The sequence below is a fragment of the Podarcis bocagei genome, assembly GCF_964188305.1.
Source record: "Podarcis bocagei genome assembly, chromosome: 3".
Lineage (NCBI taxonomy): Eukaryota > Metazoa > Chordata > Lepidosauria > Squamata > Lacertidae > Podarcis > Podarcis bocagei.
Window position 1 is genome coordinate 58,744,715 of NC_138127.1, and position 23,481 is coordinate 58,768,195.

Sequence of the window (23,481 nt, forward strand, 5' to 3'; positions counted from 1 at the left end):
TAAGCAAATATTCTTCAGTACTGGAGATGGTTGTTCAAGCTCTGAAATCTGTGAAAACTAGATGTAATGGAAATAAAAGCATATGTATGAGACTTGCTGGGAGTTATAGGACAGCATAGGAATGGTAGTGTGGAGACCTACAGCACAATAACAGAGAAGTGGAAGAAAGTGGCTGTAGAACTTAAGACAAACCACACAACAGAAAAACTGCCAATCATCTCAGCCAGTGCACAGAGTTTTACCAATGGTCCATCTACATTATGGGTAGGCAAACTAAGGCCCAGGGACTGGATCTGGACCAATCGCCTTCTAATTCCGGCCCACAGACAGTCCAGGAATCAGTGTGTTTTTACATGAGTAGAATGTGTCCTTTTATTCAAAATGCATCTCTGGGTTATTTGTGGGGCATAGGAATTCGTTCTCCCCCTCCCCCCAAAAAATATAGTCCAGCCCCCCACAAGGTCTGAGGGACAGTGGATCAGCCCCCTGCTGAAAAAGTTTCCTGACCCCTGATCTGCATTCTCTGCCTGGATATGCTTATTACCTCACTGAAATGAGGTGGCAGGGATGAAAACCAACCTGCTTACAGCTTGCTAAAAAACAACCAAAAACCTTGCACACAGACCACACCCATTTCCATGCATCCTTGTCTCTCCTATTTTGAAGGCCCTTTGCACACACACCCGATGATGATGTATGTTACTATGTATGTTACTGTATCTTTTAAGAGGAATAGAATCCTAAGAGTAAGCCTTTCAGTTAGTTTGTTGAGTTAGAGGTTAAATTCAGCTGATGGATGTTTGGTGTTTGTTTGTTATATACAATATCTCTTCTAAATTGCTACGTTGAATCTGTAACTTCGTGTTGAGGACAACACATGGTACCAGAAGTGAAATAAATTGTGTGAAAGTAGTATGTGGTATTTGAGGGCTCCATATCCTTTATCTCTTTCACATGAGGCAGCTGAGGAATGGAACAAGGGGAAGTTCCCTGAGATAGGAGGGGGGGGGAGTGGTGGTTTTAAACAATGGGGAAATTTTGATTGAAGCAGGGAAGGAGCTAATGAAGAGAGCATAATGACGGACCTGTGCTATATAGTATAGAGACATGCCATCTGAGGATAATGCTTAACACATTTACTAGTGGACTGCAGTCTACAAATTAAATACCATAATACGTCTAGTGTGTCACAAGACTCTGTTGTGTTAGGCTGTAGTTAAGTCCCATCTATGCTACAGTCCTATACACACATACCTCGAACTCAGTGGGGCTTACTTTAGAGCAGAAAACCTATATTGCTACATAGTCATGTAAACTGGTCTAAGTAAGTTGCCAGAAGTCACTGGGACTAAACAGGCTTGAATCCACAGATGAATTGTACTGAGCATGAGGATGTCACTGACATTAATGTTGAAAAGCTGCACATAGCAAAGGCTATTATGTAGATACCTCAGAGTCTAAACACTTGTAAAGGGGGAACAGCCCTATTAATTTCAGTGGAATTAGCTGTACTTTCACATCATAGCCTTGACCTGGACGCTCCCCCACCCCCAGGCTCTTGTGATCAGCTAGAAGTTCTGTAAGCTTTTAGGAATCTTTGCTTTTACAATTGGATGGTCCACTTGTGTGCAATAGGAACTGCCTCCATCAGCTCACAGCTAATCTACTTGTGACCAGAGTTTATATAACAGCTGATTCCCACAGCCACATTGTCATGGTGATAATTTGGATTGAACATATGAGTGTGATGTGTATATGATCATGTTTGCTTTCTTTTACCCTGAGCTCAGCTGATGACTCAGCCCAACCCACATTTACTATGCAATAAATATAGGTTGAATTTTATTCCTTATGAAGTATTCACATAACCACTTCACCACACAACCCAGATAAAGTCTGACCACATCCTCACATTTCCACTTTGGTTCTGTGAATTGGTTCCCTCACCTTACTTAGTGCCTGCTGTAGTACAATTCTTGTGGTACCTTGAAGACTAACACATAGTGTCTTGCGAGGCAAGTTCAGAACCAATGATCTGAAATCAGATAGTGGCTTGTTTCTGTAACTTTATGGTTCTGAGTTTCTTTGTCTAGACAAGGTAACCTTCCCTCTTCCATCAACCATGTCAAGGAACGTGGTTGTCCTCTGTTGTCCTTTTGGTGCCTGTTGAAGACATTTCTCTTTCAACAAGTCTTCAAAGTGGAGTCTTTTAGCTCAGCTGTTTTCTGTATTGGATTGGAAATCAATTTTATATAGGTGGTGCGTGTGTAGTTGAAAAACTTTTTTACATCCAAATGTTTTACCTGTTTTGATAATATGCAGTTGTTATTGTAAGTTTTTATTGCATTGTAAATTGCTTTGGGGTGCCTGATGGGAAGTGATACATAAATGAAATTGATGACGATGACGACAAAACAACAACAACAAGAACAACAACAAGAGCAACAAGGCAGTAAACGAGCTCAGCCAGAAATCTAAGGCTGAACATAGTGGGGCTGACTGCTGAATGAAGATGCTTAGGACTGAGCTCCATGGGTGCACTCCACAAACCAGTATGAATTAAAGCCAACAAACTGCTGAATCTACCCATTGTTACTTAGATACTGATATTCAATTTCACTGAAGTGAATCGAATGGAACTGTTTTAAATCTAGGTACCTTGGTTTATACTCCTAGTTTGTGGCTTCGGCTGCTGGGCTCAGTAACATTTCCCTTCCATCCCCTGCCTCCCCTTTGATCAGACAATTTTATTTTTTTTGCAAACTCTCTTCTTGAAAAAATGAATTTTAGCAAACCTCTCCAGCTTTTTGTTTTTGTGCTTCTCTCTCAAGACTTTGTGCCCCTACAGTTTTGCAAAGACTGTGAGAGGGAGGAGGGGCTCTGGGGGCGGAGGTTGCTGGCTCAGGAAGACCTCGGAATCCTCACCTTTTGGCTGTCTCAAGTACTTGTCTGCCTCAAAGCTTAATATGATGCAATTAATGAACAGCCATCCTCCGCCCTTCCTGCCTGTCTCAAGACAGATGTGCTGACAGGATGGCACCTTCTTTAAAGGAATTCAGTTTTATGGAAGGTGATGGGCACAAAGGCAGAAGGGGCGGCTAAATGTTTCGGTGGGACTCCTGGTCCTTAAAAGTTGTTATTTTCTACTGCAGAAGACTAGAAGCGTTTATGGAAATCAGAAATGGAAAATGGTCTGTCTATACCTGTAGGGGCTAATAATCAAGTTGTTCTTTAATAACATAACATTATTTTATTATATCATTTATGAACTGCTTCCTATAAAGCATCCCAAGGCTTTTAAGATTGTTATCTGAACAAAATGCCAGCTGAAACCTGTAAGGCTAGCCATTGGCTATTCAATTAATAAACATGATTCTATCCCTTGGTGCCCTTCCATTATCCTTCCAGTGGCGATTCTGCCACATTTTTTCACATCACATGCTGATGATAAATGTGCACAGTATAATCAAGTGCACACAACCTGTTGCTTTTGCACCAAGTTATATATTTCATTTTATACCATAAATGCACCAGCACCAAGTGACACCAGTGTGCTTTCACACAAAGGACTGGGGCATTATTGCATGCGTTTAGTCATTTCTAAAGGCCAAACTGGACATGATAGCAACATGGAACTGCTCCAGCCACATGAGAAGAAGGGGGAAACTTTAAGGGCAAAAGGGACACATGGTGAAGAAATAGATTGTCCCTCCTGTTTCTCTCCTTGCAATCTTTCTCTGCAAGCTATAGATGTATGGTGGTGTGGGAATGTTAAGGAAGGTAGGAGAGGGTTAATACATCCCACAAGTGGGGCGGCAGTTTATGCACTCTGTACACCTAATGCCCATGTTGCTGTTAAAAACTAATAATAATAATAATAATAATAATAATAATAATAATAATAATAATAATAAATTTTATTTATATCCCGCCCTCCCCAGCCGAAGCCGGGCTCAGGGCGGCTAACAACAATCAAATAATCAAACAGTAAAATAGTTACTAAACCCATTCCCACTTTTACATCATAGCAGCAGGTTTATGTTCACAGATATTGATCACTATCACATCTTCTTGGGCCCTGAGGAGCTGGTGCTTCAAAGACTTGAGCAGGCACCCATTTCACTGTATACTCTGCAGCTTCAAGGAGGCTACTGATAGGCCTGCTTTGTTACTGCAGCAAATGTTTCAAGCGCTTTTATTAAGTGGTAGCAGACCATTTAAGAATCCATGCCCTTGAACTCCCTCCTTGCTCTTCTCTTTAGTATTAGTTCTTCCAGTTACAGATTATTTGCAAAAATGCAAGGCGCATATTCCCTTCTGCAAGTCCTTGTTGCTGGGTGTGAACTACCTTAATCCTAACTCTGATCTATGTCACACATCACTTCTCACTTCCTTAATATCTGAACTGCAACCATTTACACTCCCCTCTGTTTTTTATTTTAGGACACAAGAAAAATCTGCTAAAGCTGCTGCAAGCCTCTAATCACTTTCCTCAAAGCATTCCTATTGAATTTGACAGGTTTTGTATTCATTATATATACTTAAGTACTATTATCCCAGTCCTAAATAGGATCTGACAACTTCAGTTAAACTTATTAGGATTGCAGCCCTCATATATTATACCCAGGGTTTTCTGTAGCCAGTTGCTGTACTACTAACTTCCCATTCATATCAAAGGTTGTGGATTAGCATGAGATGCCAAAGAGGAAATTGCCAATTGCCGAATTCTCTTACAATATGCTCAGAGTCTCTTGCCCAACTAAACAATTGTGCCATAACTATGTGGTACAGTCTGGAGAGTTTACTTTGGATAACTAAGAAAACTCGTTTATTTATTTTTTGCTTATACCAGCCTCAGTCCAGAACCATTGGAGTCTGCTGTGAGTGCACATCACAAGTTTATGTTTGGTGTCTCTTTCTTGTTCTAATAATGCGATTAATAGAGGTTAAAAAGTAATAATGCATGGAGGGTGGAGGAAAGTGTTGGCCCTTTGTCTCCATGACTGGAAATACCACATTGTTTCAAATATGTGCTTCCTACATTGTTCAGCATCAGAAATCCAGATGTTGCCGGCCTACAGCTCCAACCGTCCCTGAACATGCACCATGCTAGTTGGGACTGATGGGAGTTGTAGTCCACAAGGCCTAGAAGACACCATGTTCGCTATCCCTGGAGTAGATGATACTAGTGTAGATGGACCAGTGGTTTGATTCAGTGCAGGGCACCTTCACATGTCTGCCATTCACACCACCTCTTTACTGCAACAAGCACCACAAGTATCCCAGCATAAGAGATTGCCATGTAAAACGTGTGGCAGTTTAATCTGGGAAGGAAATCCTCTAACATTACTTGCTTGCCAGGAAATTTCCATGGTCCCCTGCCTCATTCAGAGGCAGCAAAAGTGAACTTGGCTTCTTGCTGTGGTGGGGGTGAGATGGGGGGTAGGTTTGCTGGTGAAGGAGCAGTTGGCAACCCAGAGAAGTAGGTGACATGGAAAGAGGAGAGCCAGGGAGCAAAACAGAGAAAGTGAGACTGTAATTACAGGAAACAGCCAGGATGCTTTAAAGTACTTAACATACCCACGGGGCAATATACTGCCAAACCTTCACACATTTCTAGGACCTGGGGGTAGCTTCTTTCTGATGTGCCCTAGGGAAGGGTTTCTCCTTCAAAGACTATTTAGGGGTTAAGTAATATTCATAAAGGCCAGTTTGGGGGAGATTATCCCCACCCCCCACAGGTTTCTGTGTGTCACCTTACTAATGCACAATAAAAATGTCGGCAACCAACTATTCAGTATAGCAGATTTAGGTGAACTTGCAGAGAATGTTGTAATGTGATATCGAAAGGATATAGGGAGAGAAAAAAGCAGTTGAAAAGAAGCCTGTTTGAAGGAAAGAAATGGAAATTAAAGAGTGTGTAAGAAATGAATAGGAGAAAAATGGGTGGGAAATTATATATGAAAGACTCTTGATGAACTTTAAACTTTCTATGGGACACAGGGAATCTATTCTTATTCACAGGTTGCTTGTGTTGGATCAATGTATTTTGCTTTCCAAGAATCTGCAGCATCTGGATTGCACTATCATGTGGGCATATATATGGCAGCTTCGAGATCCTGTGATGTCTTTTATGGAACATGGAAGCAAAGGACCATACAGAAGCAGGCAACCAGCACTGTAACATAGGCTAAACAGCGCAAGCATGTATTTTTTTAAAGAGCGCAGTGAGGTAGAATGCTCAAATAAGATGAAACTGGTCCACTGCCTGTTATTAAAACTGCAACACCACATACAAACACCCACCCACATCAAACCCAAGCGAGAAATAACCAACCACAAAACAATTTCACAAGCTCTAAAACTGGAGACTGCTCAACTGCAGGCAATAGTTTAAACTGAATTCATCATTTATGGTTTGCTTTCTAAAATTTGCAGCTTGCTTTGGTCTTTCAAGCATAGCTGAAGTATCAGAAGATTGGTGTATATTCACCAGGGATAATTCCTTTTTCCTCGCAGCAGCTACTTTGAATGGGAGCCAGGAACCAGCCCAAGGTGTCTGGTTGTCTGAGGCGAAAGACAAAAGCTCCCACCCCACTTTCCATATACTGTACAAAAGCCAATGCGACTGGCAGATAAATCTTCCTTGAACCCTAGTGGTGTTCCTCACTGAGGGCAGCAGGTGAGCTTAGAGGGAGCATGGTAGGCCACCTTCTGCATCTAGAGCTGTGGCTTCTAGTGCTTCACCAGCATCTCCCACTCCCATCCTCTGCCACTCCTCTCACTTGGCCTATAATGTAAGGACAAATCTTGGAAGGAGCTGTGGCAATCGGTGGCCCCAGATGAAAGGTAGCGGGCATTGTGGCATCAGCATCCTCCTGGATATACATTTGAGCAGGAGAATCAGTTTAATCTACCTACAAACCAATGGCAGGCATTTGAGCAAAACTGCAATACCTCACAGCACATGATGGTTAAGAATTGTTGGGAAGTTAGGCACTCTGAACATCACGTGTTTCCTTAAGACTATATATTCGATCACTTGTAGCTGTACAAAACCCAAAGTCAGAAATCTTTTGAAGTAGGTATTAAAGGGCATAATTGATTAAATTTGCAAAGTGCCAAGATCAGGTAAGTTTCGCGGAAGCTACCACACACTGTCAGAAAGTTTCTCTTCTCTGCTGTTAGCCATACAGTGAAAAATCTACAGGCTTAGCTCATAAATCTTTCCCTTCACAGCTAAAAAAAAGCTTTGGGGTGGGGGAGGAGGTCTTGTGCACTGGAAGATGCTCGACTGTTGTCATTGCTCAAGTAAGATTTACCAGTCCAGTCAGTCTTTGCACATAGAACTGGCCGTGTGTTGTCTTTTGCCCACTCATTGTCTTTTGCCTCAGGCAGCCGAATGTCTTGGAATGGATTTGCCCTTGCCCCCTGCATCATGGCCCCAATTCAAATCGCTCTCTAGTGGTTTCCAGTCATGGAACTCCCACATGACCCCTAAGGTTGAAGAGCAAGACCTAGAGCAGAGAGCAGGTAACCTAGAGGGCTAGCCCAGCACTGACTGAAGCCTATTAGGGGATGAAATACTCTTGTAAACATATCATAGGCAAGGCCCTTTGGAAATGATGATCTCGCAATTAAAGCTGCCACATTTGGTTTCTGAAGTGTGTGCTCCAGCAAGGTTGGTCTGTCTCTTGTGCCCTCTGGCACTGGTGTGGTGGTGGAAGAAAGAACCTCAGAGTTTCTGAGAGGAGTCCTTAGTACATGTGGATGTTGGCAAAGAAACCTATTTAAGAGTAGGGAATGGAAGGAACAGTCATTTGTGCTCTTCATCCTCTTAATTAATGAAAGAATGATAGTATTATCTTGCACAACTTGGAATTTAAAAGTGTTGTTGTTTATTTATTTTAAAAAAGTATTTATCACAACTGATGCCCCTACAGATTTAAGCAACACAATGGAAACGATGCAAAGGGTTGTGGGGTTTTTTTAGGAATTAAAACAAGACTTGCATATGGAGTTATGAGAGAGAGAGAGAGAGAGAGAGAGAGAGAGAGAGAGAGAGAGAGAGAATAAATGCATAACAATAAATCACATTTTTGGGGGAAATACATTGCAATGCCCAATATTTCAACAAAGAAAAAAAGAACCCTATGCATTAATAAAAGTTATATAGTTATCTTTTCAAAAATGTTCTCAACTTTTAAGTAAAGAAAGGGATGGTAGGGGAACACTTACACACACACCAATCTCAACACTAATCACAATAATCTACAGAGCAGATTATTTTCAAAAGATCCCACTTGTAGTTACTGTTTTTCACTGTTGATGATGGAGTCACTGTCAACATAATTTGTCCAATATGTGTTTAATGGTGTGGTTTCCTAAAAAGCAACAATATACAGTTCAGCTGTATATTGATAAATAAACACCTTATTGTATTATCAATTTAACAACCAAGAAAATAGCATATGGGCATGAACAGTAATATAAGCTTGAGCAACAGCTCACAATGCCAACACTTGTAGTACTGATCCTCTCTATAAATGGCTGGAAAAAGCATGTTGTACTTCACAAAAATTTATTTTTTACCTCTGAGATATGAGGCCTAATTGACTTGTATTGCAAAAAAATCACACACACAGAGAGAGAGAGAGAGATTAGATTAATTCGAAATGTCTGACAGATACTGCAAATTGGGTCTGTACAGAATTATAATAGCATTGAGAAGAGATGTATGAAAACTGCATTTTTTTATTTTACAGAATGTCCATTCACATTAAAGACCCATTGTTTCCTTTCCAATAAGGTTTCTTTTAGATGAACCTGATAAACCAGGTTCTGTGAATTACTGACATCATAATAAGTAATGGACTCGATAGAGGAAAGGAAGAAAGAAGTATGAACCTACCACAACTTGAGCATAGAGAGCAACATCTCCCAGAGTTAAAGGCACAGGGAACCATTTCAGGCTGGGCAAAGGTAGAGATGTTCTGAGTTTCAACTCTATCAGGGAAACTGAAAATAACATTATTAGATATTACAACTTCATTTAAGTTGTGATATCCATCTACCAGGTAAAATACTGAATGGACACAAGCCTCAGTCTACAGGTTAAGTGTACTCACATTTCAAGATCACTTCTATCTTTATGTTGCTTCAACATCTTTTTGTTTTCTTTCGAAATTCTTAATATTTTGGTGGAGTCCTTGCAATGCATTTCTTGCAGGTTTCCACTTACTAAAGGTGGAACCAAGTTTTCCTCTATTAAGCTGTTGCTCTGATTTGTTCCAGATCGTTGATAGAAATTTGGATACAAATAATTCATCTTGAGACAATGAAAGCAACATTAGTATAATGCAAGGCTTTTAAAAATGTCATTTTGAAGCAATTAAAACGATTAAAAATGAGTCTAACATGAAATCTAACAATCTTATTTACTAAATTCAAAACTCAAACCTACTGCTATTTGAACCTTAGCAGAGGAGAACTGTGGATACTTCTAACTTAATACAGTTGACCACACACAACCTCCAAAGTGTCAGGTGGGGGGGGGTGTTATGAAGGATCAGGATGGCCCCCATTATCATTTTGTAGTAGTTGTTAATACACCCATCTCTCAGGCATTTTTTTCCCCTGGTTCTCTTCCAAGATTCATCTACTGGTAGTGAAAACTCTTACTCTTGTCAGCTGGGCCCTGCTGCTTCAGTTGCTGACCAGTCTCAAACAGGGCCAGCCCATCCATAAGGCAGACTGAGGCATCTGCCTCAGGTGGCAGAATCCAAGGGATGCCTCTGGGACATGCCACACTGATGCCGGAGAGCACGTATTTCCTGCAGTAAATGTAGGTTTCTTATTTTCCTAAATACAGAGTTTCCATGTGGTTATATCCCGGGTAAAGTGTGCTCTTTGAACAGTGATTCAATGCTGAGTTCAACATCCGCTGGTGTGTTTAAGTGCTAAATGTCATTAACACACTTTGGGGAATTATTTCTTAAAACTCCACAGGTAAGTCAAGTTTACTTTAGTGTTATAACCTTTAGGTTAAACAACATAAAGCATCAAGTCGCATAAACAAAGAAAGGGGCCTAATTCAAATCAAAGGCATATTGAGTAATGTTTGCCTGTATAGAATGCAACATATATACGTAGCTGATTGTTGTGATTACTAACCAGATCATGCACACTCTGCTGTGTTCTGACATCTGTAAACTGTCCGTTTTGTTCTAGGAGCCTAGATAGCACCAAACAAAAAAACAAATCAAGAAAAGAAACATGGATTATAGATTTAAATCTACTTGATTTAGTGGCAATGCATTATTGGTTTTTAAGTGTGCATGAAAGCAAGGAAGCCAATGGTTGTTCTGGGGAACAGCAGAGTTACACATTTTGCTCACAAAGGATCTCATTAGAGCTTGATCCTTCCACAACTGATCCTAAGAATGTTTCTTGGCACCATCTCTCTCTTTTTGTACACATGTGACGAATGCAATGCAAGAAGAGTCATTCTTAATTTGAACAACAGCCTGTTCCTGTGAACTGATGTGGGCTTCAATATACGTATCGCTGGCCACCAACCACCATTTTTGCAATAAGGAGGCTGTCCTCCTTGGGTGTGGCCAGCTCACCAAGACAGCCAGTCAGCAAAATATATTTATTTAGCAAAGAAGCAAGCAAATGGGCAAACTCTTTGTGCCCAGGCAGGACCTTCGTCAGCAGCTGTGCAGCCAGAAAACCTCAGCAACAAAAGGAGCAAGGACAGAGAACTATGGTTTTTGGTTTGGCTACCAAGTCCAGCCAAAGATGGTCAACTTGTTATTTCATTGCTTACTTCCACTGAATGAACATTACGTTAGATATTTATTAAGGCTGCAAGCTGTGACCATAACAGTCTTCACCATCATTTCAGGAAAACAGATTATGAATACTTAGGATGATTGTTGCTAGGCTCGGTTGCTAATGCCTCACCCTAACTCTTCTGAAAAAAAGACATATAGCCTCTAAAAATTCTGTTATTCATTGTCTATACATTTTTAAAGCCTCTTTTGAAAGCTTTTAATGCAACAACTGTTTGAACAGACATCATTGTTTTCCATAATAAACTCAAATCTGGCTAGGTTTATTTCGAAGTAAGTTTTGATGACTTACGGGATTTAGTTGCATGAAATCACAACTGCTTTTTACCGTGATCCTTAAATGGCTTCTTTTAGCTTTGGCAAAACTACAATAGGCTTTGCCAGCATGGTAGTTTAAGCACAGAGTCATAAAAGCCATTTATAAAGTGGTATACTAGACAAATTGCCTCTATGTTGTGCAAAGTTATTACCAAACTCACCTCCTGGATAATGCCATGTTAAGAAGAGAAAAATAATATATATGGTGCAATGAGTGAAGTTGCTGTTCATATTTCCGATTTTGTTTGCATGTTTTCTTCTGTCAGTAATAATAAAAAAGCATGTTAGAGCTTATACACTAGCCTATCTAAGCTTTCCTTTTAAGCTGCAAAGGGATGGCACTCTGCTGAACTTACAAACATGAGGAAGGAAGGAAAATATCTAATAAATATATCATCTCCTAGCATGTAATCACATCCTGACAATCTGCACATTCATTTTTTGGAGCCTCAGCCTTACTTAATGGATAAAATATGGAATGCATGAGAATTGTCTCTGTGGGGCAGTTTCCAGAGTTTGTCAGTTCCAATGGAATTATGAACTATGGTGTGACATAAACCAGGAAAGGAAGGAGAGAAATGCGGTGTGCAAAGGGAGAAGAAGAGAGCATGCGAGCCCACTGATCCTTCAGGGCTTGTTCACTTGGTGCTACATCTAGAATGGTGTTAGGTGAATGAGCTTTGAAGGCTCTGTTCCATCTCAATCAGCTCAGGGATAAGCAAAGGAGAGGAATGATAAAAGTATTTACAAATGCTGGAAAGCACCACCAGAATGGGAATATTATCACTGGCCACCAACAGAAAGTGACACTGTGGTTGCAGCCTGCTTCAGTACTACTGAGATGTTATGTCCTGCAGGGATGACCTGCATGGAGACCTTGACATTTTGAGGAGGGTGTGTGTGCAGCTTTCAGAAAGAAAGCAGGGGAAAGTCACAGGGTTGTATGCAGAGCTGCCTCGGCAGAGCTCTACTTACACATCAAGATTTCCCCTTCCTCTCCTCCCCCTGTGTGCTCCCAAAATCTGGAGGGTTCTCCAACCTTATGGAGAAGATTTTGAGGGCATGTGTGGGGCTGGGGTGGAGAGAGGAAGGGGAAGTCCTATTGCACAAATGAAAGTTTCTTGCATGAGCGGAACAGCAGCACTTGACACAACCCAAAGTGAGCATAGCAGCAGGCATACAACTTACAGCTGCATTCATGGGCAAAGTCCAGTTCTATCTACAAATATATGTGCTCTACAACCGTATGTACAGTAAAGCCACCAATGCCAGCAGTACTCCAGAATAAATTGTTCATAGATCATTCATGGCTTGGCTCCTTCATCTCATCCTTAATTGTATTGCAAGCTTTTCTCAGGAGCAAAACTTTCCTTAGCCAGGAACTCTGTGCAGATAAGCATCACCTCCTTGAGGCAATGGAAATGGATAAAATGAAGAGTACTTTCTTTTATCCCCAGTGTAAATTGTGGGGCTGGGAAGTTTTGAGACGCTTAATTGCATTTCTCTTTCTTGCCCCCCATCCCCAGCCAATTCCTCTGTTTAACATCTAGCCCGATCAAGCACTTAGGATAATGTCAAAGTTTGGTCCACAAAGATACTGGCCAAATCTAGATTCCGGAATATGCTTAAAGCAATCACAACTTTGGCCCAATTCCAGCTGACTAGGAAGCCAAAGGTAAACCACCATTTTTCAGCCTTGGTTCTCATCTGCAATATGGTGATTATAAATATTGGTCTACCTCTCAGGGCAGTAAGGAATGCTAAAATAATGTACGTGATGTGTTTTGAACATTCTCAAGTGCTATTTAATTATTATACTAAATAATGTTCTTGTTAAAGCAATACCACTACAAAGGGCCTAAGATAACTTCCTATTCAAAACTTATTTAAGGCTGCAGTTGTAACCCCAGTACCCTGGGAGCAAGAAACATTGGATTCAATGGGACTGTGTAGATGTGGTTAAGATGGCACTGTAAGATGTCAGTGGCGTACTAACAGAACAGGGTTTGGGTGAAGTAGGTCCTTTTCAAAACTTCAGACCTCCCTTGAACACTTTCATTCACTCAGTGGCACCCACCAAATGTGACAGTGTGCAAGACAGACAATGTATTTTACCATACTACTTCACATTTTTATTGACCTGAATAGCAAAATAATAAAGACAGGTATGTCATATGCATATTACTTTAAAATGCAATAGTTTTCTACCCTCTACCAAAAATTTCAGAAATCTTACTCTGTCCTTGTATGATTAAAAGGCCCACTTTGTCAGTCCAGTCGAATTTCAACATGAAAAATTGGCCTAAACAAAACATCTGCTATACTTTTCAATGACTTAAAGAGGAAGAACTGTTGTCTCTCACTCTCACTGCATAAAATCCAATGAATCTATCAATGCAGAAATCACTGCAGTACTTCGAGTTGATATGCAGGAACAATATTAATCTATTATTGTGACCCACATGCTTATATAACAATACATATGATGCTCGATTCTTATTCCTTGGGAAACATTGCGGTCTGAAATCATCTAAATGATGAAACAGTAATAATATAAAAGGGTTTCAAAAGAAAGACCTACAGGAAAAGGTAATCAATGTAAGCCGAGATTTATAGTCCTAAATGGGAGGCAGCCCCAAACCTGCTCTCTATCTACATACCTGATTAGGAAGCTTGATTACACCTTTAGGAGGAGGCTGAGTATCCTGGAGGAAAATGCAAGAGGGGAACCTTTTGAAAGAAAGGCAATGTTGACCCACCCCTGGCATGGTTAAGGAGCAAGCTTCCCCAAAATTAACTAATTCCCCTCACCCCTCTTTACAATGAAGGGTGCATGGACAATTAGGCAAACTAAACAGTATCAATGCCTGCGTCCTAGTTTTGCTGCTGTTAAATAAAGTCCCACCAAAATCAATTGTAGTGCAAAGGGCTTTGTTTGCTTCTCGGTATCAGACCCATGATTTTAGGGGGGTTGGGAGAGTAAATGGCACTATATTGAGTACCAAACATTTATCATTTAATATAACCTCACAGGCTGGGCTGATAAAAGCAGCAAACTTGGAGAGTCAGAACTGTGGAGTTGGATGTGCTCCAGATAAGAGAGTGAAACCCACCACTCCCCTTGACTTTGTAGTTCTCTAATCATCCTATGTAAAGGAGACTTGTGAATCTTCCTAGCAGGAAGCAGCTGAAGGCACAGTAGCCTAGCCCCATTGTGAGAGCTCTTTTTACCCAGCTCATCGCTATTATCATAATAAAGGCTTCCCTTTCTCCTCCTTTGGGCCTCAGCTTGAGCTTGACTCTTCGGAAATTCTCCTCCATACTGTAACACTCTGGCTTCTCCAGACAGAGAATAAATAGGACTGCCCCCACTAACCCGTGTGTCCCCCCACCTCAAAACAACAACAACTATTACTACTATCATCCTCTGAAGACAGAGGTGGGATGGGGCAAGCCTGATAAAGATTACAGGAAAGAACTCACCTCCTGCTGAGTCCTAGATGGCTCTCCAAGTCTTTTCTGCACTTCAGAAAGCCAAGAAAGCAGCAACTGTGGGAGGAAAATTGGGGGAGAAACCCACCTGTAAGCAAGGGGGAAACACCCCCCCCACCCCCACCACAAAAAAGAGGTTGCAAAGGCAATCATATGATCCATTTTTCTTTTCCGTTTTTGTTCTGTGACAAATTAACACAGCTGCCTCTTCGGTTCTGCCAACGGTTTTTAAAAATTATTATTATTAAAAAGCCATTAAAGTCTATGAAGATGTAAGAAAGATAAACTGTTGGCCAAGGCAGCGCACGAAAGTAATTACTCTTGTGGAATAAAACAGTAAATCACCTGACTTCCGGCAGCATTCAAGAATATTTGAAGCCGTCTATTCAATAATTATTGGTAAATGCTTTTCTGCAGTAAACCAATAGAGGGCATCCATGGAAATAAGACATCTTAATGTTGGCCAACCTTGAGTTCATTGATAAGGCAGTTTTTCTTATTGAGGTGTTTGACTTGTAATTTCAGGTTAATGCACTGCAACTGTTATCTACTGCTGTGACTTCATTCAAAGTGATGGGGTGGGAGGGAAAGAAGGTCAATTAATTATACACCAGGATAGGAGTTGAAAATATTCAGACTTCCACAAACCAAGCTAAATATTGCTTTAATCCTGTTTTTTTTAAAAAAATATGTGTTCAATACTTTCACTTTTATTCTGAAGGATATACAGCTGCAAAGCCCTGCTCCTGATCCAGTTTCCTGTCAAAAAACCCCCAGCTGCTATTTTCACCCCATGATGCAACCTGTTTTTAGCTCAAAAGGCTCATTTCCCTCACTAGTCTATAGTAATTTTTAAATGCACATTTTTATTTTGGTCTTATGAATCCACACATTACTGTAACATGCGTATTTCCAACCAAAACAAACCCTGCCCTAGTGGCTCATATCTTAATGTACCTGAGACAGATAATTAAAAAAAGAAATGGTCAAATTCCTTCTGTTTCCCCTTTTTCTTTTGGTAGACTTCAAAGGTGATCTCTTCCCTTCCTCTCCTTTACATTTTAGTGTCTGCTGTTCTGCAGCTGTCAGCTTGCTCCGGAGTTTCATGGCGGCAAATCTGCCTCCTCATGGCCCATAAAGCTACAGCATTGGGGATGGTGATATGCAGGTGTGGAAAAGGGAAAAGTGCAAGATGAGCCTGTTAATGATTTTTCCGTCACCCCATGCTGTGCTGCTAGAGAAAAGGGCTGACTGCAGAAAGCCACCTTTCTTTGTTTGCAAAGGTATCCTCCCCACCGCAAAGGTGTTGGTTTTCCACGTCAAGGGCTGTTTACTGAGATGATTCACCTTATATGGCTTTTTAAAATGCTTTGAGACTCTAATTAGACATAGAAGTGGAGTCACACAACAGCGAAGACTTTTACTTTCCCGTTAACTTCACCTTGCAAATGTCTAAATCAAATGATAACTCCAAGTTGTTTAGACTGGCTTCACTGTCTGCTGGAAGCAGGGATGGAGGCAGGCAAAAATCTATTCTTCTGAAGACCTAACACAACTCTCCTACAATCCAAATAAAGTTAGTTGTGACTAAGGCTGAATGAAGTTGTAACGTGTTTACTATGCAGTAAGACCCACTGAAAATAGTTACTTCCAAGTTAATGTGTGGAATTATACTGAAGGCCTCACTAAAACCAGAGGAACTAACTTAGAAGGCTTTCAATGATTCACAATAACCATTAGCTCATAGGCGCCGACTCCATGGGGCTTGAGGGGGCCCGAGCCCCCTCAAAAATTCATTTGGGGGGGCTCTGCTCCCCCAATAATCTCCGGCGCCCCTCCAGCAGAGCGCCATCGCCGCCCCTCCCCCAGCCCAAAATGCACAGGGTCGGGCTGCATGCCTCCTGCCCTCCCTCCCGAGCAAAAGCTCCACCCAATTTCCTTCGGAGCTGATTAATAGGCGCAGCACGCTCTCCCCTATTCGCTCACGAGGAGGCGGCGCCACTTTATTTGCATATTCATGAGCTTATTTATTATTCATGAACTTTCCCGGGCCCCCCCAATATTTTTTATAAGTCCGCGTCCCTGCATTAGCTCTAGCTGAATCGGACTGCTCACATTTAATTCCCAGTGGGAAAGTAGTTCTGATTTTACCACAACTGCTATGTGCTATGAGTCAGTGGCAAATTTAAAAAAAATAGACCCTCTGTCATCTTGAGTGTGCACTCCTCTGAACTGCACTGAAGTGAATGAAAAGCCAGTGATTTAAAAATGTTTTGTTAATAGTGTTATCACCAGAACATATTATTTCAGAATACAGTCTTTAAAAAAAACAACAACCAAGAGAAAAAGTAGGGTTTGTGTGTGTGTGTTTATGTATTTCTCTCTCTCTCTCTCTCTCTCCATATATATGCAGGAAATAAAACTAGGCACCCAGTGCTTCAGACAGAGGGAATAAGTAAAAACTGGTGTGTATATAAATTTTCTGTGCCAGCTAGCCTTGCTTGGAATGGAATTTTGTATTTTATATTCTATTTCACAATCCATTGAATGCTTGAAAAAAAGTATACAACTAAATTATGAAAACTAAAAAAAGGCTCCACCAGGAATGGCATTAATGTGAAGGCTCTGACCACACAGCAAAGAGAAGGGAAGCAGGAGAGGCTAAAGGGCAGATGATATGTTGGCTCCACATCTCCTTTCTGTGAGATATTGAAAATGGGATTCTCAGAAAAAAGAGGAAAATATTATCATGAGTCATTGCTCTGGCAGTTCTCCTCGATTGCCAGACTTACCCGTATTTACCCATCCACTAGGAATAAGTAATGATCTTATTCTCTGTTTGAGCAGCTAAATGGTAATGTTGACTTGTGAGAAACAAAATCTCATACCTCTCTGCCAAATGGTGCAAAAAGTTGAGCCTCACATGCAGTCTAAGCTACTAAAATAACTCCCTTCTTTTGGTCAGCTATGTAATAAAATGAAATAATTATGTCTTCTTTATTAAGAAATTATTTTGGCGTGGAATGTTATTCAACGAGCCACTTCTGGCGGTTAGTTCAAAACAGGTATCAATAATCATTACAATGGATTAGCAAGAGCTATTAAAATCTATGGATCATAAAAGAAATATTTGCATAGCTAATTCAGGCTTGTATACAAAGTCCTTTTCCTGCTCACCTTGGGTGAGTAGGAATTGACTCTAGGCGATCAGACAACAACACTGGGAAAGATGGAGTTCCACACCCTCTAAGGTCATCAATTTACCAAAAAAGGACTAAGAAAGAAGTGTGTGGGCCGACTGGCTACTAAACAATATTTGCAAACAAAGCCTGATGAGAACAAGGGAAAATTCAAACTAGCACAAGCTGAATCATATTTAAGATTTACCATAATTACAGAGCAGGGTAGAGGATGCAGAATGTGCACTTTTCAACCTGTCCTAGGATGTGTTGGGAGGAGGGCTTTGAATCCAGTGGACTCCAAGGCCCCACCTTCCCAATAGCTTTATTTCATCCTCCTACCAGCGGTGGAGGAGGGACAGCTGCTAAGGTTTTAGTAGCTGCAACAAGGTGTCCCCCTCTGGAGCTCCCTCTGCTGGCAGAAACGGAGTTCTGCGAAATCCTATGGCCCTTGGGGTGCCCTCCTAGAGACAATAGGATTGCACCCAAAATCATTTGTTGTTGTTGGTTCATCCTGTTTCATTTCACATGGATGCATTCATACTCCAATAGCAGCATGCAAATGGCAGTGTGGGAGCAAGGTATGTAACCTTCTCTCAGATGCCCCCTTCCCTTGTGCTGCTATGGGAGCAAGTTGCATATGCCATCAGTTGCCATGTCAACTGATGGGAAATGAGGGCAATGTTGATCTGATAAAATTGTGGAATTTCTTAGAAACGGGAAGCCCTAAATAAAGAAGAACGTAAGAAACAGGCTCTAGATGGAATTCTGACAAAAGCAGTAGTCTTCAGTGAATTACAGTTTTTGACAGATATTTTTTTTTTAATGTCTGGTGGTCAGAGGGAATTGCTACTCACAAAACTGTGCATTTGTTGCCAGAGTAATGGAGCATTTTGAACACAGTTCCCACACAAGCTACTGAACTGTTTTGCAATGCCAGGAGAATAATTGTAGGAGTACCAGAAGTGTAACTCACCTGTTCTAATCTTATCTTTTTAAAGGACAGGAAGGCCTGAGGTTTTCTCACCTATCATTGAAAACATCTGCTCAGTTTCTTGCTGGGTCTTTACCTGTTTCCTCTCATGAAAAGCTGGAGACTGGCAGGTGTCAACAGACGGCAGCAAAGAATCTGTACTCTGAAAATAAGAGGGGAATCAAATGCTGGATTTCTGTTGCTCAGCACACACACAATTCACAATTTTATGATGAATTTATTAAATGCATAGTATTTTAAAATTTTACTTGCCTGCCTCAAAGCTGAAAACTACAAATAACCAAAATAGAGAACAACACTGATTTATGGTTCTTGTTTAACTTATTTAGCTGAAAAGGCAGACGGGGAAGAATGAAGAATCTATTCATCAATAAATAGGGATAAATCTTATTTTTCATTAATATAATCCTAAACCCCGTAGCACGTTAGACTAGTCAAGGAACACCTGTTTCTATAGCATAAAAATATATAGACTTATGTACATTGTTTAGATATTTACTACTTAATTATATTATTAAAAATGTGGATGATGATTAGCAGCTGCTGCTGCTGTACTGAATTTGGAATTTGTATTTTTATATAATGTTGTTTTTTTGCTGTGATGTCAACCACTTTGAGATTTTCTAACATCAACATAGTATGAAGCAGCATACTAAAATAAAGTGAACAATAATAATATTTACTAGATCTTACTTTTCCAGTGAATGATAAACCAGAATTATAAACCAGTGATTTTACTCTATTTTCCCATCTAAGGATGTTGGGGGAGAGATTTATACACAGGATTTACAGAGACTCTGTGTTCAAGATACATTTTCAAATGGATTCCTATATTTATAACTGTGACTAGGATTCACCTTTCTGTAGCAAACTATAGAAGGCAATAAAAAATATGAAATGACCAGAAAGAACAGTGGGGTTAAAAAACATAAATCAGATAAATTAGCTCTTCTTGTTCATAGTGCAAAAACAAACTCTGCCTGGAAAAGTAATGCATTTTAATAGAAATTTGAATTAGCCCTGGTGCAAATGAAAACAGTCAAACTAAACTGATAGATATCGGGGGGGGGGGATTCACTGGTCATTTCAGGACATGTGACTAATAGAACCCAACAATTCACAATCTCTATGGAGGCAGTGGGAATTCCAGTGTTGACTGCTGCTAGCCCAAACAACTAGGAGAAATCGGCCCACGTGAGCAGTAATTGGATCAGAGTGGCGATCGGCTCGAGCGATAAAATGGCTGTAGCACCTATCCTACCCCAGTGCTATTACCAACACTTCTGCTACGTGCCAGTTCCCCCACTTCCAGTTTGTTGCTTTAAACACTCTTCTAGTTGATGGAGGGAAATGTTACCTGGTCCTTTGCCATGTCGAAACGACACTTTTTCATCACTTTATTAATATTCTGGATATTTAGTGTAAAAATGCACCAAAGTGAAAGGCCCAGGTGTTAAGCATTGGGAACAAAGCACCCAAACTTCCCAGAGCCTTAGGGAAACGTTAGATGGAAACAGCAACAAAGGAAGTGAAAGGGAGTCGTGCATTTTCTTTCTGCGTTTCCTACAGAACATGAGGAAGGATGAGATATGTGGTGAGATGTGTTAGCCCTCTTCACACAACCCACGATTCACATGGGGGCCACTTTCCCATGGTGGCTCCCACATGGCTGCAGCATACATGTGAATATTGTGAACCAAAGGGGCAAGGCCAATTGGATAGGTCTCTTTGCACTTCCGTGAAATCAGGGCAGCGATCGTAAGTGAGACAGAAAGAATAAACTGAGCAAAACTGCGAGAAAAATTAAGGTTTCAAAACAGAGATTTTATTGCATGTGTGACTATCACAGATTGGTTTTCTTTTCAGTTAAAGAATGCCATGCAAACAAATATTATTACTACTGCTATAAACAAATCAGGGCAGCATCAAATTTTGCAAAAAGTCTGAATGTGCAGCTAGTTTGTTCCTGACTTGCTTATACCATCCCAAACCGTGATGCCACAATTGTAACTCAGGGGAACTAGTTGGATTTTTAAACAAATTTCTCCTGAGTCGCAAAAAACAACTTTATTGGAAAATGTTTCACAAATTAAGTCCACAAGTCTAGGTTTCCTGTTACAACTCCTAAGTCACAAGACTGCTGTATCCTGATTCTGTATGCATGCGGGAACCATGGCAAACATCTTTGTTACAGCAGATTGTTTAGTTTAAGCACAAGACAGCTGAACAAAGAGAGGATGGGATATTAGTCTTCCTGGGTGTGTGCCACAAGTTGGCCATCTATTTTACTGTTGTTCTACAAACAATAAACTTCTCTTTGAGAAGCATCCCATATTCCATCCCTTTCTTCTACCTCCCCACCCCACATTCTACAAATAAGAGTTAAAAGAAACCCAGAAGTTACACAAAACCTATACACAACAACCCAAGCTCATCATGTTGTGATGCATGTAGTTTAAATTGAATTAATTAAAACAAAACAAAACACCAACCCACCAATATCTGATAAATGTGAAAATGAAGATGGTTACTGTTCAGGTAAGAGATGGCCGAAGAATGAAGGGTTGTTGTTTTTTAAAAAAAAATGTTTTGTTTTTGCAAAAGATGCAAAAGAAAAAGAAGAAAGTTTTATAAGTTTTGAAGAAATGGCAATACTGAACAAGGACAGACAGGAAAAGAAAGAAGGATGCATCAATGGGTTCACAGAGTTGTGTTTATTTGGAAGACCGGGGAATGGTGATATTTGGAGTAGTGATGGAAAAGTATAAGGAGGGATGTATTCTTGTCTAAATTCAGACTGAGATTATGGTAAGCCATTCAAGAGAAAACGTTGAGAAAACTGGAGACAGAGGCCTAGCTTTAGCTAATGCTAACCTTATCTTACACAGAATGAGATGAAAAAACAGATTTAGAATAGACCTCCCAGAACAGAGGGCAACAGGAAGAATAGATGCCGAAATACTTGGACTCCTTCAAGGAGAGGGAGAAGTGAAGCAAGAGCTGAAGAAAATGTTAGAGAAAAAGCTAGAGAACTGAAAGTTGATACTGACCCAGTTATACAAAAAGCATAGCTCAGCACAATGTGAATGAACACCAATGAACCCAAGTGAAAAGTTGGGCTCATATACTCTCCTCCACCTGCAGGGGAGGACTTCTGATTAGTTCTTTTAAAGAATCCCAGCTTGGTGTTACATTTGAACCAGGGATCCTGGCTTAAAAAGCCACTTTAGTAATACAGCTGAATAACCCGTGGTTTGAAGCTGGCTTATTATGAAACTGGCCAGAGACCATTTTAAACCAACATCCCTGGTCTGAGCATAACACTAAGATTATATTCATTAAAAGTGGAATTAAACTCAGCAGAAGCCCGACTGAGTGGAAAGGAAGGGAGAGCGTGTGAGCCAGACATTTTGCTCAGGCTCATTAAAGCGTGTCCACATAGCACTAGTTCATGGTTTAGCAGTATGCAAGAATGTGGCCGTAATCTCAGGAGCCCAAGAAAGAAAGAAGTCATGGAATGACAGAATGATCAACAGCACAAGAAAAATGCAGAGAGGATTTATACAGTAACTCAAGGAAAATTTCTTAAGTTTCAATAGGCTACGCTGAATTAAAGGCATATTGGCAAGCATTCATGGAGAGGATACAAAGCCGATCCAATGCTAGCAAACCATGGGGCAGCAATTTAGAGGACAGGAAAGCTCTAAGGATGATGTCTTGATGAAAAAGAAGTTATAAGAAGACAGAAGTTAACTGGGGGGGGGGGGATAACACAGGAAGAGATGGAAGTGAAGACACAGAAGGGAGCAAGGTGAACTCATTTGTAATGGGAGCCGGGAGAAGAGCAAAAGGAAAATTCATACCAGATCTTATCAGTCTCCTTGAAGAAAACAACAAGAATTTTAGCAGAGTTGCAAGAATGGATTTCAATTGTTGTTTTAAACAATTTTTAATTATGGTTTTTTAAGTGTTGTAACCCATGCTGGGACCTTAGGGTGAAGCCTTCACCATGAAGGGTGGACAATTAACAACAACAACAATCTACGATGTATGAATTTGGAGGTAAGAAATCAGTGGACTAGTAGATGATCAGGTCTAGTCTTTGCTCCCCTACACCATTTCCAGTAGAATCATTGTTCAGAACAACAGGACAATGAAGAACTGGGTACAAAGACTTCACAGCTTTAATCCAGCAAGAAAGGAATATGGCTCTATACATCATATACAGCGAAAGGTTTTTATAAAAGGAGGAGTCCAAAACTAACCAAACCTCATTTCAAAATTACAAAAGAATGCCAATGGTCAAGACAAAAGCAATTCCACAAAACCAAACCAAATATCTAAAGGCACTGCTTGCTCTCTTTAAAGTTCTTGTTTCTAGAGGTGTGTGGATATGATACTTATGAGAAGACGACCACTTGTTTTGTTTTGTTTTAGTTAGGATTCTTGCACTAAGCAGTCAAAGTGTGCCAGCACTGGAGTGAGCGATATTATCGGGTGTTAGCTGCAGCACTCTGATACATCCTTGAGAACTAGCACATCATTAGTGATGCCTTCACAACTCAATGTTCAGGCCCTAGGTCACAAGGCAGACAAAACCAAGGATGCTCCCAGTTCCCATCTACGCTTCACCAGTTAAAAT

The 23,481-nt window shown here is 40.6% G+C and overlaps 1 protein-coding gene and 1 long non-coding RNA gene across 7 annotated transcripts in view; one reads left to right on the plus strand and one right to left on the minus strand.

The window, feature by feature from the left end:
- Positions 1-8,073, plus strand: part of LOC308583909 — an 18,625-nt gene extending 10,552 nt beyond the window's left edge. Inside the window, exon 2 of the long non-coding RNA XR_014006483.1 lies at positions 6,520-8,073. This is a non-coding gene — a long non-coding RNA (uncharacterized lncRNA). The remainder of the gene's footprint in view (positions 1-6,519) is intronic.
- The window catches only part of LOC308583882 (uncharacterized protein), a 57,730-nt gene continuing 42,124 nt past the window's right edge, over positions 7,876-23,481 (minus strand). For 4 of the 6 annotated variants that reach the window (XM_081188264.1, XM_081188268.1, XM_081188263.1 and 1 more), the window contains 8 exons: positions 18,916-18,981; positions 14,658-14,723; positions 13,835-13,879; positions 11,336-11,433; positions 10,174-10,234; positions 9,129-9,328; positions 8,912-9,018; positions 7,876-8,384 (listed from right to left, as the gene is read on the minus strand). In XM_081188264.1, coding sequence (XP_081044390.1) covers positions 8,344-8,384; positions 8,912-9,018; positions 9,129-9,328; positions 10,174-10,234; positions 11,336-11,433; positions 13,835-13,879; positions 14,658-14,723; positions 18,916-18,981 — 684 coding nt within the window. In that variant the 3' untranslated portion in view covers positions 7,876-8,343. The remainder of the gene's footprint in view (positions 8,385-8,911; positions 9,019-9,128; positions 9,329-10,173; positions 10,235-11,335; positions 11,434-13,834; positions 13,880-14,657; positions 14,724-18,915; positions 18,982-23,481) is intronic. The other 2 variants (XM_081188266.1, XM_081188267.1) reach the window with 2 other exon arrangements.